The sequence below is a fragment of the Anomalospiza imberbis genome, chromosome 5 (assembly GCF_031753505.1).
Source record: "Anomalospiza imberbis isolate Cuckoo-Finch-1a 21T00152 chromosome 5, ASM3175350v1, whole genome shotgun sequence".
NCBI lineage: Eukaryota > Metazoa > Chordata > Aves > Passeriformes > Viduidae > Anomalospiza > Anomalospiza imberbis.
The window spans coordinates 8696436-8711133 of NC_089685.1; the positions used below are offsets into that span (position 1 = coordinate 8696436).

Below are 14698 nucleotides of genomic sequence, written 5' to 3' on the forward strand. Positions count from 1 at the left end.
AACCAAATCAAAGAACAGTTTAGGGAAAGAGATAATTACATATCAGCTCTTCTTCCCTACAATATGTTTCAATAGATTAGATTATTTTAATAAGCATTGGAAGTGATGGTAACATTTAGAATAATATTGCCACATCAATCTCCACTGGCTGTATATGAATCATAGAAGTCACTGAAAAAAAACCCAAATTTGTCTCTATGAAATATTGTTGTATGCATTTTCTGATCTTTATTCTAAGCTAAATGACTTACTTCTTTTAAATATTTGTTTATATGATAGTTTGGTTAATTAAGTTGCTTTAGGGCAGGAAATCTGTGAGAGGGATTTTTTGCTTCCACTGCTAGTTTTTGTAAAACTCCAGTGAATAGAAAACAAGTGGCAATTTGCATATGGCAATTTGTCCATGCATGGGAAGCCCAACAGAGATATTCCTTGGGAATCACAGGGAGACTAAAGGCTAACTGTGCACAAAAGCTGATGTACTCTCCCCATCACAAGTGATCCTTACCAATTTTACTTGGCACATTGTGCATAGCTTTGCATGTGCTGAGTAAGCTCAGTTGCCATTCGTTTGACTGGGATTTGAGGCAGGACTATATACTTTTGTTTATGGCACTGGGCAAGGCTCAGGAACTAGAACATTAGCTTTTTGCTTTGGCATAGATTTCCTGGCTAAATTTCCTAATTTCTCTCTGCCTCATTTCATAAGAACAGTCCAATCTGTTCAGACCAAAGGCTCATTTAGCCCAGGACCTTGGTTCTCACCGGGTCCCATAATGAATGTCAGCGCAGGAGAATGAGCAGCGAGCAGGCAGCAGTGCTTAGTGATATCGTCTCCCAGGCTCCAGCACTGCTTGTTCAGGGATTTCCTGAACCAGGGCTGGAATCTCTGTGTTTAATGCTTTTCAATGACTTGGTTTTGATAAATTAGTACTGGCATTTCTTGAGCTCATATATCTTTTAAGTATCCACAGCATCCCAAGCCCTACAAATTGCAACATGGGACGAACATCCCTTTATTTTATTTTAAACCTTCTGCCTGCCAGTTTCTCATTTTGGAAAAAAAAACGAGAGTACTCTTCTTTTCTTCTTATTTCCTTCAATGGGTATGTTTTCTGAGTTAGATGACTGTAACTTCAGGCAGTACTGAAAAGGTAAGAGTGCCATGCATTTAAAGAGGCATAAAGACACTGTTGGTTTTGTTCTTTATTTCATTCCTAAAAACTCTGTGTGTGAAATTTCCTTTTTCTGACTGTTACTGGGCATTGACATCATTCATTAAAAAAAAAAAATAAAAAGCAATCACAACTTTAAGACCTTGAATTTGATCTATTAAATATGTACTGCACTACTGTTTCTGGAATTGTTTTCTGTGAAGAGATACAAAAGGAAACCATGAACACAGCTTTGCATAAAGTGCACGAGTTGTTCTGATCTATTTTAGCTGAATAGAAACACTGAAACATGAGAGGAGAGTGTCCTGGACTGAATGGCTTTTGGGGAAGATGCTTGGTTATTGATATGAGAATAAAATGCCAGTCTTGTGGTTTAACTTCTCTGCTACCGCTAGCACCTCCTGAAACAGGAAGATAGCTGGGCTATTATGTCTCAAATTCCATTTGTGTTAATTTTAATGCCTTCATACAAAAGGAAGGGAAAGGGGAAAGATGCACATCATTCCCACACGTTTTCTGTGCATTTCTAAAGCACAGTTTGGTCCCAGTGGACCTTTCTGGCCCTGTGAGATTTGTCTTACAAGGGATCCTCCAGCACCTTCCAGGTTTTTGGTCACTTCTCCTACAAGGCCATATCTCTGAGTCCTTCCCCTTCAAGGGACTTACATTTCAGTAACCAATTATGGTTTAAAAGCTGTCTCCTGTTTCTCAGGGGCCTGTAATCAGTGTTCAAATCTGAGGTAAACAAAGTTTTGTCTCTAAAGAGAAGATAAGCTTAGCAGAGTTCAGAAGGTGCCTTAAACAGCACAAACACCTTCTCCTGTTGAAATGTTTACATCCAAGGTGATAGAAAACTGAGCAGCACTATCTTGCAGATGGTCTGAGATTTTATTAAATAAATACCAAGGCATGTTTTTTTTACCTACCAATTAGGTTCAAAATTTCCAGATCCAGGGCTAAATTAAAGCAAGGAAACAGTCTAGTTGTAAAACTAAGACAAGAAGCAACCCAATAATTTAAAAATTATACCTAAGTTGTGGATATGCAAAAAACATATGGATCATTCTGATATTTGTTCTTCTTAATAATCTCCAAAACTGATTTTGTTCTTTAGTTCTGTTGGCTTTCACTGGGGTTGCACAATCATTGCCGAGGAGAGAACCCAGATCATTGTCTAAAGGTGCCTTTGCTCATGAATAACAAATTAAAAGGGTGATTTGGCACAGCAGGTGAGACGATTAATATTTCAGGGCTTATTATTTTTGTTTGTGGATATATGTGTTTGTGTGTAATTATACATTTCTAGGATGAACAGCTAAATGCAGTTAAACATGTACCATTTATCTGAATAAATGCAAATGAAACTTGCATTGTAAAACAAGTAATTGGTATGGATTAAGAACACACATGATTTTTCTTCTCAGTGTTTATTGCCATTGCTTTAATGATAACAAAAAGCAGAAGGGTGGTGGTACAGATGCAGGTTTAGAAATCATATATTCGTCAGTTCAAACCTTTTAAATTGACAGTGATGGAGAACAACTGTTTTAATTCATACTCATTTGGAAGGATTTGCCATGACCTTGAGTTAACATGTAAACATGGCAAGGGATATGAGAAAGATTCCTCTGGTGTTCACTGAACTTGAAAGGAATCTTTCTATGACTTCAGTGGGCTCCATGCTGAAGCTCTGAGAGCAGGGCCAGAGAAGATACCCATGAAAGCCTCAGGATCTCAGCACATCTGGAATGGCACCAGCCTGTGGTGTTTAGTGCTTTAAGTGTACTTAACCCTGTGCAGAGCACAGGTCCTGCATAACTCAGTTCATGACCACGACCACTCCTCACCGTGTCTGTGATCTGGTGGTAGAGGGTGAAAAATGAAGTAATCAGAATTCCAGCTTTCTTTGTCAAAAAAACAAAAAAAAAAAAAAACCCAAAAAAAACCCCCACAACAACAACAACAAAAAGCCAAAAAAATCCCAACCAAAAAAAAAAAAAAAACGGTTGATGTGTTTGTCAGTTTGTTTTAACCAACAAAGTCAATCTATATTATGCTGTACTAACCATACTAAACTATACAGTACTAGTACTACACTACACCATACTATATAACGAGCCAGAATTTGGAGCCAAAGTTCTGTTAAATGAAAGGCTGCATTTCTTTTTCAAAAATATAAATATCAGTAATTGGGTTACCTGGTTGGATGCTGATTAGCCCTGCTGACACAGTGCAGTCCTATTTATGAATGTACATATATAGATATATGAGCTGAGTGTATCAAATATTCTTGCCAGTGTCACTGACACTCTCACCTTCTGGGGACTCCTGGGTGCTAGAAAAGAAGGAAAGATGGTGAATAAAGAAGTGAATTTTAATGTACTTTTTTTCAGTCACCCTGAATCAAAACCACTTAAATCCATCTGTTACTGTGTCAGTGAAGTTTTTTTTTTTGCACCGGGAAAAGAATATCAAACATTCTTGACTTTTTTAATAACCCCCCCCAACCAGTATGAGAAATGCATTGCTCTTAGACACAGTGCCATGAGGAATAATTGCAACTTGTCACCGAGAGAGGTTATAATTATGTCTACTGTTAGTTATGTCTCCATGTGCACAATGGAAGTTGCCTTTTCAAATGCATTGTTCTCTAATGCAATACCAGTTATTAAAATTTGACGATATTATTACTTGATAATGAAGAAAAATGAAATGAGGCTGCAGATAGTCTGGGTGCTGTAACACTGAAAGCACGTGGAGGGAACAAAGAGGAAAGAGAAGTGCTTATTGCAGAGATTTCAGATCTAAGCTTTGCCTCAGGAAAAGCAAAATTGCCCAAAGGGTCAGAATTTCAGCTTCTGTATTTAAGACTTTGTTTATGTCTTTTTAAAAATCTGAATATGTGTCAAACACTGGTCTAGATCCGACACTTCATAGGCACCTCTGCATGAAATGCTGCAAATCGATTTCAGTATCTCAGAGAAAATAACAAGGCTTAACAGTGCTGTGGTGTACTTCTCTGCCCCTTTATTACTTGTACAAATTCTCTGAAAGTATGCTCATAAAGTCTTATTTTTGGGAGAAAGATTTAATTGTATTTTCTAGGCTTGCTCCTTATTCTGTCACTCATTTACAGTCAGATTTTTGAAACCTTTAATTTAGGTCATGTGTTCATATTAAAGACTTCTTTCTGGGAATTAAAAGGCAGATAGGATAAAAAGCAGTGCAGACATATGCCTTCATTTTCAGAAGTGACTTAACAGCTCCAAGTATCAGAATTTTAAATTGCCCAGGAAAGTATTTGCTGAAAATCAGAGCCCTTGAGCAAGTTATAAATTGGGTGCCCAACTTATGAGTGTGCAAAATCACTTGGGAAATTAGAAAATCTTGGCCATATGCTTATTTGCTAACACCACTTGACTAAGTCCTTTCTGTATGTTGCTTCCCTAATTTGCAGTTGTTTTTATGTTATAAATAAGATATCTTTGACTCAGACGTGAAAGTTCCCCAGGAAAACTGAAGAGCCCTTCTCTTGTTAAACAGCACCCTAATTACAGAAGCAATTTTACAAACAATCCCCTGGGGGAAACATTTTTGTTCTCATCAGGAAGGCTCTTGAATAAAATAACACCTTTGCTAACTTCATTTATTTACAACAGGACACAAGACTAAGGCTGGGTTAGATTTATTGCCATTACATCACTGATGCTCAGTAATTCATAAAACATTGGGTCTAGGAGTCAGCACTGCTGTTATTTCCTCTGATGCCTGACCTCACCACAGTCTAATAACATACAGGAAATCCAGAAGACAAAGAGGGAAAGAAGTGGTCTTGAATGCTAAAAATAACCATAGAAAACTTGTACAATCATGTAATAGAGTATGGCCCAATAATTTATTTAACATAATAGTAGAATCTGCTAAAGCAATTAGAATCTGTTCCAAATGTTTTTAATGGAAAATATGTTAGGGGCAAGAATAAGAACACTTAAAGAATGGATACTTATAGGTTATGTAGTTCAGTTATGTGTACTAGTTTTAGGTTTGTATATCTTATTTCTTACATATGCAGACCACTTAACAACTTGACTGGAACAGACAGTCATTGTATGGTGGTTGTATTTCTAGAGGTCATCCTATATGAGCCAGACAGTCATCTTAGGTGATGTATTACACTTGACAACCCAGAAAGTTGCAATACAAAGGCATTTAATTCTTAGTGTCCTCTGAGAATTATTCAATATCCTTGATGGTATCTAGTGTCTGGTATGCCATTGGGATGACATTTTTGGTGTCTTTACTAATCAGTCAAGGTTAACATGTCATTCACATTAACTGTGTGTTTGGTTTGTTTTGAGTTGTTTTCTTTTTTCTAATCACTCTATACTTGCAGGAATTTCTAAAGCAATAAATAGTATAATGACACTACGATGAAACTAATCTCTGCTCATTTATTTGCTGTAGAATCAGAATACATTATCCAAAATAGGCAGGAATTTAAAATTGGTGCAAATAGATAAATGACATCATCAGTGAAAAACAAAACCAAACCCAAAAAGTTGTTGCATGAAACTCAGGTAAGTCTGGTGAATTTAGTTTGTGAAATATTGCAAAAGCAAGTTCACAAACATACTTATATTTTTTGAACAGCTGCTCGGTTTGACTGTGCCTGCCCTCCCTTTTATTTACATATGTTGCACAGTAATTTGGAAGAGGCTATTATTCATATAAATACCAATATTAGTATGCAGACTGGTATGTTCAGGTGTGAATAAGTCTTCACCATTTGACATTGACACTTGGTTTCTCTCCCAATTGGAAGCAGAAGCACTTACTGATCATGAACTAGGAATAATGAATAGATTGAACCAGCTGTTCCTGAACAGCCCAGTTGGCTGATTTCCCTTTCATTAAATTCATTGGATTATAATTAGATAGATAGATAGAAAGATAGATAGAAAGATAGATACATAGATAACATTTCCCTATGTCCCTTTTTGCAATGATGTATGGTAAATTAATAAATATTGATAGATTTCATTTCAGAAGAAAGCAAAGTGATGTGGGATGTATAAAAATTGACTGAAAGACAGTTATTGAGAGACTGAGTTCTCCAAATTCAGTCTAGGGAGTCAGGTTTTCAAAACTTGTGCTTCCCAGAATTGTCTACTGCATTTTAAGGGATCTTCTGAAGATCAGAAGCTAGGAAAACTTTCCAGTAGAAGTGATGCATAGGGATAAAAGAAGAAACAGAAACCTGTTTTTTCTTTCATTAATCTACAGAAATGAAGCATGGAGCCGGTTATCATCACAACAGTTCTTTTGTTTTGATTTCAAAAGTAAGATTTTCAGGCACCAAAATACCACTGAATATCTACAGGTATAGAGGAAAGAATATCTCTTGAGTCTGAAGAAGAGGACACAGATGAATGCAGGGACTGTTTGAGAGGTCTTGTAGTGATCAGGAAACTGAGCAAGCTGCCTGTGGGAGGCACGGAGAGGTGGGCAGATCCTCATAACTCATGATGAGTTTTGCGGGTAAATTCTCTTCAACAAAGTTCTTTCTCTGTGCCCTTTAGCACAGTACAGCACAGCCATCCCAGAAAGTTTCAGTTCCAGGTCCTACAGAAGCTGGAGTCCTTTCTTTGGGAACACTGTTTCACTAAAGATCTGTCACTTAGAGTGATTTCCCACAGGATTTTAAAACTGATTTTCATAATTCAATTCCGCTAAGCCTCAAGTTGGAAAAACAAAATGTAATAAAGGTGTTGCAGAGCCCAGTGTCCTCCAGATGTTGTAGGTAAAACCCTATAGCACATGGAGCCTGAAGATGAAAAGTCAGAAACCCACTGTGTGCGCTTTTTCTTTATTCTTTTTTTCTTTTTTCTATTTTTCTTTTTTTTTTTTTTTCTTCTAATAATTAATGATTTAAAGCAGTTACATTATTGTTTCAATCACTTTTCACCTATTTCCCTAATGGTTACCACTTGCTTCAACATTTACATTTGTTTTAATATTTGTATTTTTTGCATAATTTCTCACATTATATTTATTTGCACTTGCACTTTTTTAAAAATAAAGCATTCCATGGGGATAAATTTAATAAAAGTTTCTCATTAAAAGTTCTGTAACAGCATGATTCCCAAACCTGAAACCAAAGTCTTCATATTTAACAGTTTTCATGACTCAATAGATTAAGTGTGAAGTAGGAAATATAATAACAATAACAACATAGCCATATCCTGCACAGTTGTTTCACTTAAAATTATTCTTGAAAAGTAACATAATTCATAAATAAATCAATTCTCACAGAGTGAAACTTGCTCAAAAGACTCTCTGAAACAGCCTTGATGTAGTTATTAAATGTGTGCACAGAAAGTTGTGTGGGCAAGAGGCAAATCAAAAATTCACTGGTATTAATATATTGGAAGGCAGGAGAAAAAAAGGGGAAAAAAACCCCAAAGAGCAAAATCATCAAATTTCTGTTTTGTAAAAGTCTCTAAGGTGTCTCTAATCAGCTGCCTCTGCAGTGTTCATTTCAGAAAGATTCTTAGCTCAGACCTAACTTCATATGAAGGTTCCTCTGTGGTCAGTGACGAGATCTTGCCCTTGGGAGCTGCAGTTCTGGGCTGCTCTGACTCCTCCTTCAGAGGGACCTGTAGCCTTCTGCTGTGACCAGGGCAGCAAATTCAGCCACCTCAACTAATGCCTCTATGCAGAGGGGAGAAATCCAAACCTTAACAAGTCTGAAAGTTTTTCCCTTGAGCAGGAAGTGGAGCTTTGCCTTTTGAACTTTCCAATACTGAACAATACAAAGAACAAAATATTTTCATGCCATCAACTTCTTACTCAGTTAAGAGACATTGCCACTGGCTTTAAAGTCCTCCAATGCACAATGGATGCATTTTTATACTCGAGGCACTCTGGAAATCTTTTGGAGCTAGTTTTTTTCTGGGGTTTTGGGTCAGGGGTGTTACTTTTGGGGTTTGCCTTCTTTTTTTTTTTTTTTTTTCTTGATCAGTTTGTTTTATGAAATACTTCATCATAGCACAACAGAGTTTGTGTAAATAGTAAGGGGAATGTCAACATCAAAAATTCTCACAGCTATGGCCAACTCTACCTTTTTTATTAAGCAAAGATTGTGATGGGTCCTAAGGCTCTTGGCACATTGCATGTTTCTGGAATGTTCTTTGTTCAGCAGCTTCTTGTGAAAATCCTTTAGTCCCTGAAAGATACCTGGGCAATGTGTTCCTTTCTATTTATGGTTTGAGGGTTACAAGAATAAGGCTATGAGTTCATTCCATTGCACTAGAATGGCTGGTGAGCTTCACTGCTGTCATTCCATGCCTAATAATTTAAACCAGTAGTAACTCCATAGTAGCTGACAACAGTCCATCAACAAAGTCTATTCAGATCATTTGCTTGCACTGTGTTAATTCATTATTGACCAGCAGTGCTTTTGCTGCATTAGGCTCTGCAGTTCTGGGGTGATTTCTATGAGAATTACCAGTAATGTTACAGGAAAAAAAATCCCCCTGAAATTCAGCAATTCAGTCAGTGCTGTCCAGACTTAGGATGGTAGGTTAGTGCATCCTCGCTGGCCACATGTTCACCTGCAAGGCAGTAGTACTAAACTGGGAAATAAAATAAATATTTACTAATAATAGCTAATTTAAGTTGTCATATCCCTTATCTTTGTTATGTTGATACAGTACTGGATGGGCTAGGTACAGGCAGACATGCAAAAATATTGTTTAAGAGGTTATCATACTGGGTATAAATATATATATATATGTGTGTGTGTGTAAATAGATATAGAGTTGTTATGTTTATGTATATATAGCATTATGTTTTATTGACTCACTGGCTGACTGAAGTTAATCAATAACAAGATGTGAAACGTCTAGTCAGATAGCAAGGTCTTGTCACCACTCAGTGTCATGATATGACACATTTTTTCAGTATTTCAGCTGTTTGGAAGCAAGTCTCTGGAGCCTGGAAGTGTCAGATCATCGGGAATCACAACAATTCTTTCCTTCGTTTCCAGGACTGAACTGTAGTTCTTTTTGGCTAAATCTTGCCATCTATCACACTGTCTACTACAGGAAAACATATGTTCTAAGGAGCTAGAAGCATTATCTCCTACCATGCAAGGCATTTACTAGGTGAAACAATTCATGTCATACCATGATCCAGCAGTCAACTGACTGCTGTCTTTATGGGTTTGTGGAATTTCAAGACCTAAACAATCTCATTTTCAGTGGTTTTACTATGGATTATAAAGAAGCATCAATGAGATATAAACTTAGTGTTTAATAACCCATAAAACATGCCACAGCAAGGTTTTTAGCTACAAGGATCTGTAAAAAAGGTTTGAAGTACATTGTAATATCCTTTTGGAATGCCAGTGCAACTAATGAAAGGGTTTAGACAATAAATTGGGCTAATTGCTGAGATACAAAGGCCTTTCTTTGAATTTTGTTTTTCTTTTTTCTTTTTGCATTTCTTGAAACTTTTCTCCCACCTGGCAATCTTGCTTTGTCATGAATTCCTGTCCTTGATTCTGTAATAGCCCTCATAAATCTTTGCAACATTGAGCATTTGTATAATACAGAGGGGGTTTTGCTGTCTATAGGTCAGGCATTTGCTGACTCACTGCAGTACCATTCTTTGTATTCAGTTAAGTGCAAAACCCAAGAAGCGGCAAAATTACTAGCTGATCAGAATTTTTCTGAAAACAGTGTGCATTCTTTCCATCTGACAGCTCTTGTCTGTACTGTACAAAAGAGGGCCACACTCACATAGTCCAAAGCCCCCCTAAATCTCTGAGAAGAGCCTTGTTCTTTGCCACCTCCAGGCAGACTGATGAAATTTGGGTGGAAATGCCACAGACAAGTCACTAGTGTGATCAAATACCTATCACAAGTCATATTGCTTCCTAGGCTTTTAAAATGGCAGGTGGTATGTAGAAAAGATTTTATTCATCCATTGCCTTTATATTCTGTTGGTGTGTAGATAGAGGTGGGTTGATTTCAGGACCCAAAAAGCTGTTGGGCAAGTTGCCCTGTTTGTGATGGGTTAGACTTCCTACAGCATGTTTATCAGACCTCTTGGGGCCTCAGACTAACCATGACACATTTATTTGTCACTTAACAATGATGTATTTATTGTCATTATTACTCACTCATAAATTTGGAAACTTACAGTACTTGTCTCTTCATTGCTTTTTAACTGAAATATGAAAACACTGTTGGATTTTCCTTTCAGGCCTCTTATTTCAGTTGTTTTATTCCACAAACACAAAGAGAAGGGTAGATCATCTCTGATTTAGGTTGACCTGGGTCTCTACTTGTTCTTGCCTTCTACACACTAATATCAGTAGAGTTACAGTGACATAAACCAGAAGAATACAGTCAAAAATCAGATCCTTCCTACACCAAATCACTTTCCACATCTGTTTCCTATTTGTCTTATAGTGACACATGGGATCGTTTTGGGAATATATTCTGCTTTAACTGTCATGCCACTGACTCTGTAGCTTTATCAGATATTAATTGGTATGCAGGTTGAGCAATTATCATCTACTAAGGAGAAATGCCAAGACAATGTAGATTGATAATAACATTTTTCAATAATAGCTTGTAGCATTAGTGCCATCTTCTATTATTGCAGTTGAGGTTTAGCATTCTCATAAATTTATTACTTTTATTTATTGTGCAAGATCTAGATATGGACCCTACAGTAGAATTCCAGAAATGCTTTTCTGTTTGGTTATTTATTCATCTCTGGTTAGAAGGAGCAAAGACAGAAAACTGGAGAGAAGCAAGGAATGTGTCTGGATTATTAAGAACCAGAAAGACAACGGGAAAGAGAGAAATGTTAATACTGTGTCAGATACTACAGATACAGGATGACTGTATAAACACAGTCATGCAGGCTACATGTACAAGAACATCCCTTAGGAGATGGTGCTTGAATTCTGGGATCAAACTTCACGAAGCTGTGTCCAACCTTTTTATCTTACAGTGCAGTAAGCCATAGATGGCTATCCTCCTAACAGTTCATTCTCCCTTCATGTTATTCTTCAGTGAATGGAAGGAAAAGTAAAATCCATCTCACGTGCTTTTGAAAATATGTAATAAATACACTCGGATACGTGCTTGTGTGATGTAATTGAACAAGCCTTTAATAAAATCTGTAGCCTGTGGCTTACAGAATCATGGACACAGTGGGTTTAAAATAACACTATTTGGAAGTAAGTTTGGTCACCAGCCTGGCTCATGGCCGGGTTCAGTATAGGGAAGGCAGGGAGCCAAGGAGGATGCTGCTTCCAAGGTGGAGATCGATCTCTTCTCTTTGGGGCTCCTTGACTTAATTAGGTGTCAGTGCAAATTAACCACAATGCAGGTGGGAAATGGAAATCCCAGGTTTTTCTGAGGTCTTCACAAGCCTTCTGTGAATGTTGAAGACTTCTGTGCAAAAAACATCTGTTCTTCTGGTTTTATCCTCAGTGCAAAATGTAAGATAAACATACTATTCCAATTGATTGGCAGACTTGGTCCCCCAGTTAAAATTAATTAAATGTACTGAAAAGCCCATTGCTTTGGATTTATTTACCTTCATTTGACTTGGTGTTGACTGAGGCCCTTTTTAATCTTGGTTTATATTCCCCTATGATTTTCCCTTAGCCTGTATATTTTAAAAGTTTCATCTCAAGGTATTGAGTAATAATAATAATAATAATAATAATAATAATAATAATAATTGCTTTCCTGATGCAATTGAAATTGAATTTGAGGATATACTCAGGCTAGGAAAAGCAGAATTTAGCATCATATTATGTACTAATCTACAGTGGTGGCACATTTCAGAAAATAATAGTCAGTAAAAAATAGATTTTATCTTTTTTTCAGATAAAAGTTTCAAATTTCTGCTTCTTCAGTTACTGTTACTCAGATGTATTCTCAGTGAAAGCAAAAAGAATTCAATAAACCCATGAAAATTAATATGAAAATAAATTATATGTGAAGTGGAACAGAAGAGACACAAGCTGTTTATGTATATTTTTGCTTTGACTAGCATTCAGCGCAAACTGATTAGGAGATGGGCACTTTTACCAGATCCTCACCCAATGCAATTTGACTTCCCTGAAGCCACAAACCCCACTAGGACTCATATATACTGCAGTCTTCTTGAACACAGTTCAAATTACTTCTTAGTTTTCTTTAATCAAATAATGTTGCTTTTACCTTCTTTTTACATTTTTAAATATTTTAATTTATTTTTTTTTTACAGGACAACATTTTTAGAATGGAAGAGTCGCATTTTGAAAATGGGCGGGGGAAAAGCCCTTATGATCCCAAACTGCTGACAGCTTCACTTTTAGTAGGTAGGTGCCACATAACAAGTTCAATGAGATGTGCATTCACTGTAAATAATTTGCCAGTTTTCTGCTTTTTTTTCCTCCTTGCATCACCTACAATAGGCATTTGTTTTATGCAATTTATTTCCAGGTTAAAGTAATTCTGGTTTACTTTTAATACAGTTGACCCAATTGTCCTGAGGTGCAAACCGAGGTTCAGGTGTCATAAGAGCTGCTTTATACCCCTGTGGGACCTTGATTCTGCTAAGTGGTTTTCCTTCTCACATCTTGGTGGAGGCACTTTAGTCACCCAGTTTACAGGCTGGCCACATTGGTGGTCACACAAGCACAGCTGAGAGCTAAGTGAGGGCAGGAATAAATAATTCTTTACATCAGTTTTTCTGACGAGGAATGTCTGTCACCCCACTTCACCTTGCATGGAAGCTGGAGATCAATTAACAGCCACTGGTCTAGGCCCTAAGGTGATGGTTCAGCTGAAGAGATCTGTCTGACAGTAAAAAAGTTAAATTCCTGGCCAGATCACAAAGAAATAAATCAAGTGTTTCTGAATTGGTAATACTTCATTTCATAGAATATGTAAATATGGAGCAACTGGACTGTGTCTGTCTAATTGAACTAATGCAATTGATTTAATTTATGTAATTGATTTAACTTATCTAATTAAATTAAATATGTTCATTATTATTACTTAACCTTCACAAAAAAGACAAAAATATGTTTTGTGAGACTAAATTAGACGGAAACAGATTCTTCTTTCCCTACACCTCTGCTTAGGTGTAGCCACCTTATCTTTACCATGTTTACATGTAACTTTCTAGCAGTTTATTACAACCTCAAATCCAACAACAGTCTGAAAAAATTGGAGATTCTCATATCTCAGAAGTCTTCAGGAAATGACCCATAACGAGTTACATTGGTTTATTCAGGCCTTTGTCCATAGTGTTAGCCTAGGGCCTTGCTTACAGTCTGCCCTTATTCTATTTACTTTGCACTTAAAAATTAAGCTATTCAAAATAGACAGCAACAAAAATTTAGTCCTAAGTGTGCCTCATTTCCTGATCTTAAAAGCCCATAATGATCCCCAGTGATGAGCTAACCTGGGGACACACACTTTTTAACAGGAAAAACAGGAAAGACATCCACATCTTGCTCCAGCTTGTACCTTGTACAAACAGAAAGAAAAAAAGTGTGTGTAAAAGGCCAGTGTATAAATTGGTGCCCGGAGCAACTTGAATTTGTGACAGAGCTATTCTCAAGCGAATAGCTTTACTATTTACTTTAATATACAATAAAGAAGAGAATGATGACAAGCCAGTATTACATGGTATAACTGGTATGCAACTGCACAAAGTCAACAGCATCTAGCTTTTCACATTCCTTTTTTTTTTCTCACTCAGGCCGTCACAAATATGATTATCTTACTTCCCTTGGCTTAGATTTCACATCTTTAAAACATCTTTGCTTTCTTGAGCCCGCTTCCTGTCACTATAATTTTCACTCCCTGTATATTTTCTTCTAATAAATAATAGACTGAGCATGATCATTTGTTTTCAATCAGGCCTCAGTTAGAGCCACTGGGTGTAATAACACAATAGAAAATGGTGCAAATCGAGCATTCAAAGCCAATGAAAAATTTCTGCTTCAGTCACACAAAACTCAGGGAGAAGCTAAAGTTAGCATTCTTGCATCCTGAACACGAGCAGCCTTCTTTCTCTGCCTTCTTACAGTTGCCTCACAGCCACACTGCATTACTTGTAAAAAGCGCAGCAACAATTGCTGATTATGGTGTTGCATTTCCTGCAACCCTTTTCTGCAGAGTGTGTATTGCAGAGGGTGTATGCCAATTCACTGCTGGTTCTTTGCCTAAAAATAACTTCTCTTTGCCAGAAAACCCTTGCTTTTTATGGTAAAATGATGACCCAAGGCAAAATAATTTCCCCCCCACCAAAACAGTTGAGAAACAGGGAATGAACTGGGCAAGCAATGACTGCATGGAGAGGTTTGGTCCAGCTGCTCTCCAAAGCAGGGAGCATGGCAGTGAAGCATGGGTTGGCATGAAGGCCAGAGGAGCCTCTTAACCACAAAGGTGTCACAACAGGGACATGGATACACTGCTGCTTCTCTTCTCCTGGGCTGAGCT

General features: G+C 37.1%; 1 protein-coding gene across 1 annotated transcript in view; it reads left to right on the forward strand.

Moving 5' to 3' along the window:
- SEMA3A (semaphorin 3A) overlaps positions 1-14698 on the forward strand; it is a 170467-nt gene that overhangs the window by 85638 nt on the left and 70131 nt on the right. Inside the window, exon 5 of the mRNA XM_068189556.1 lies at positions 12471-12564. Within this exon, the coding sequence (XP_068045657.1) occupies positions 12471-12564 (94 nt within the window). The remainder of the gene's footprint in view (positions 1-12470; positions 12565-14698) is intronic.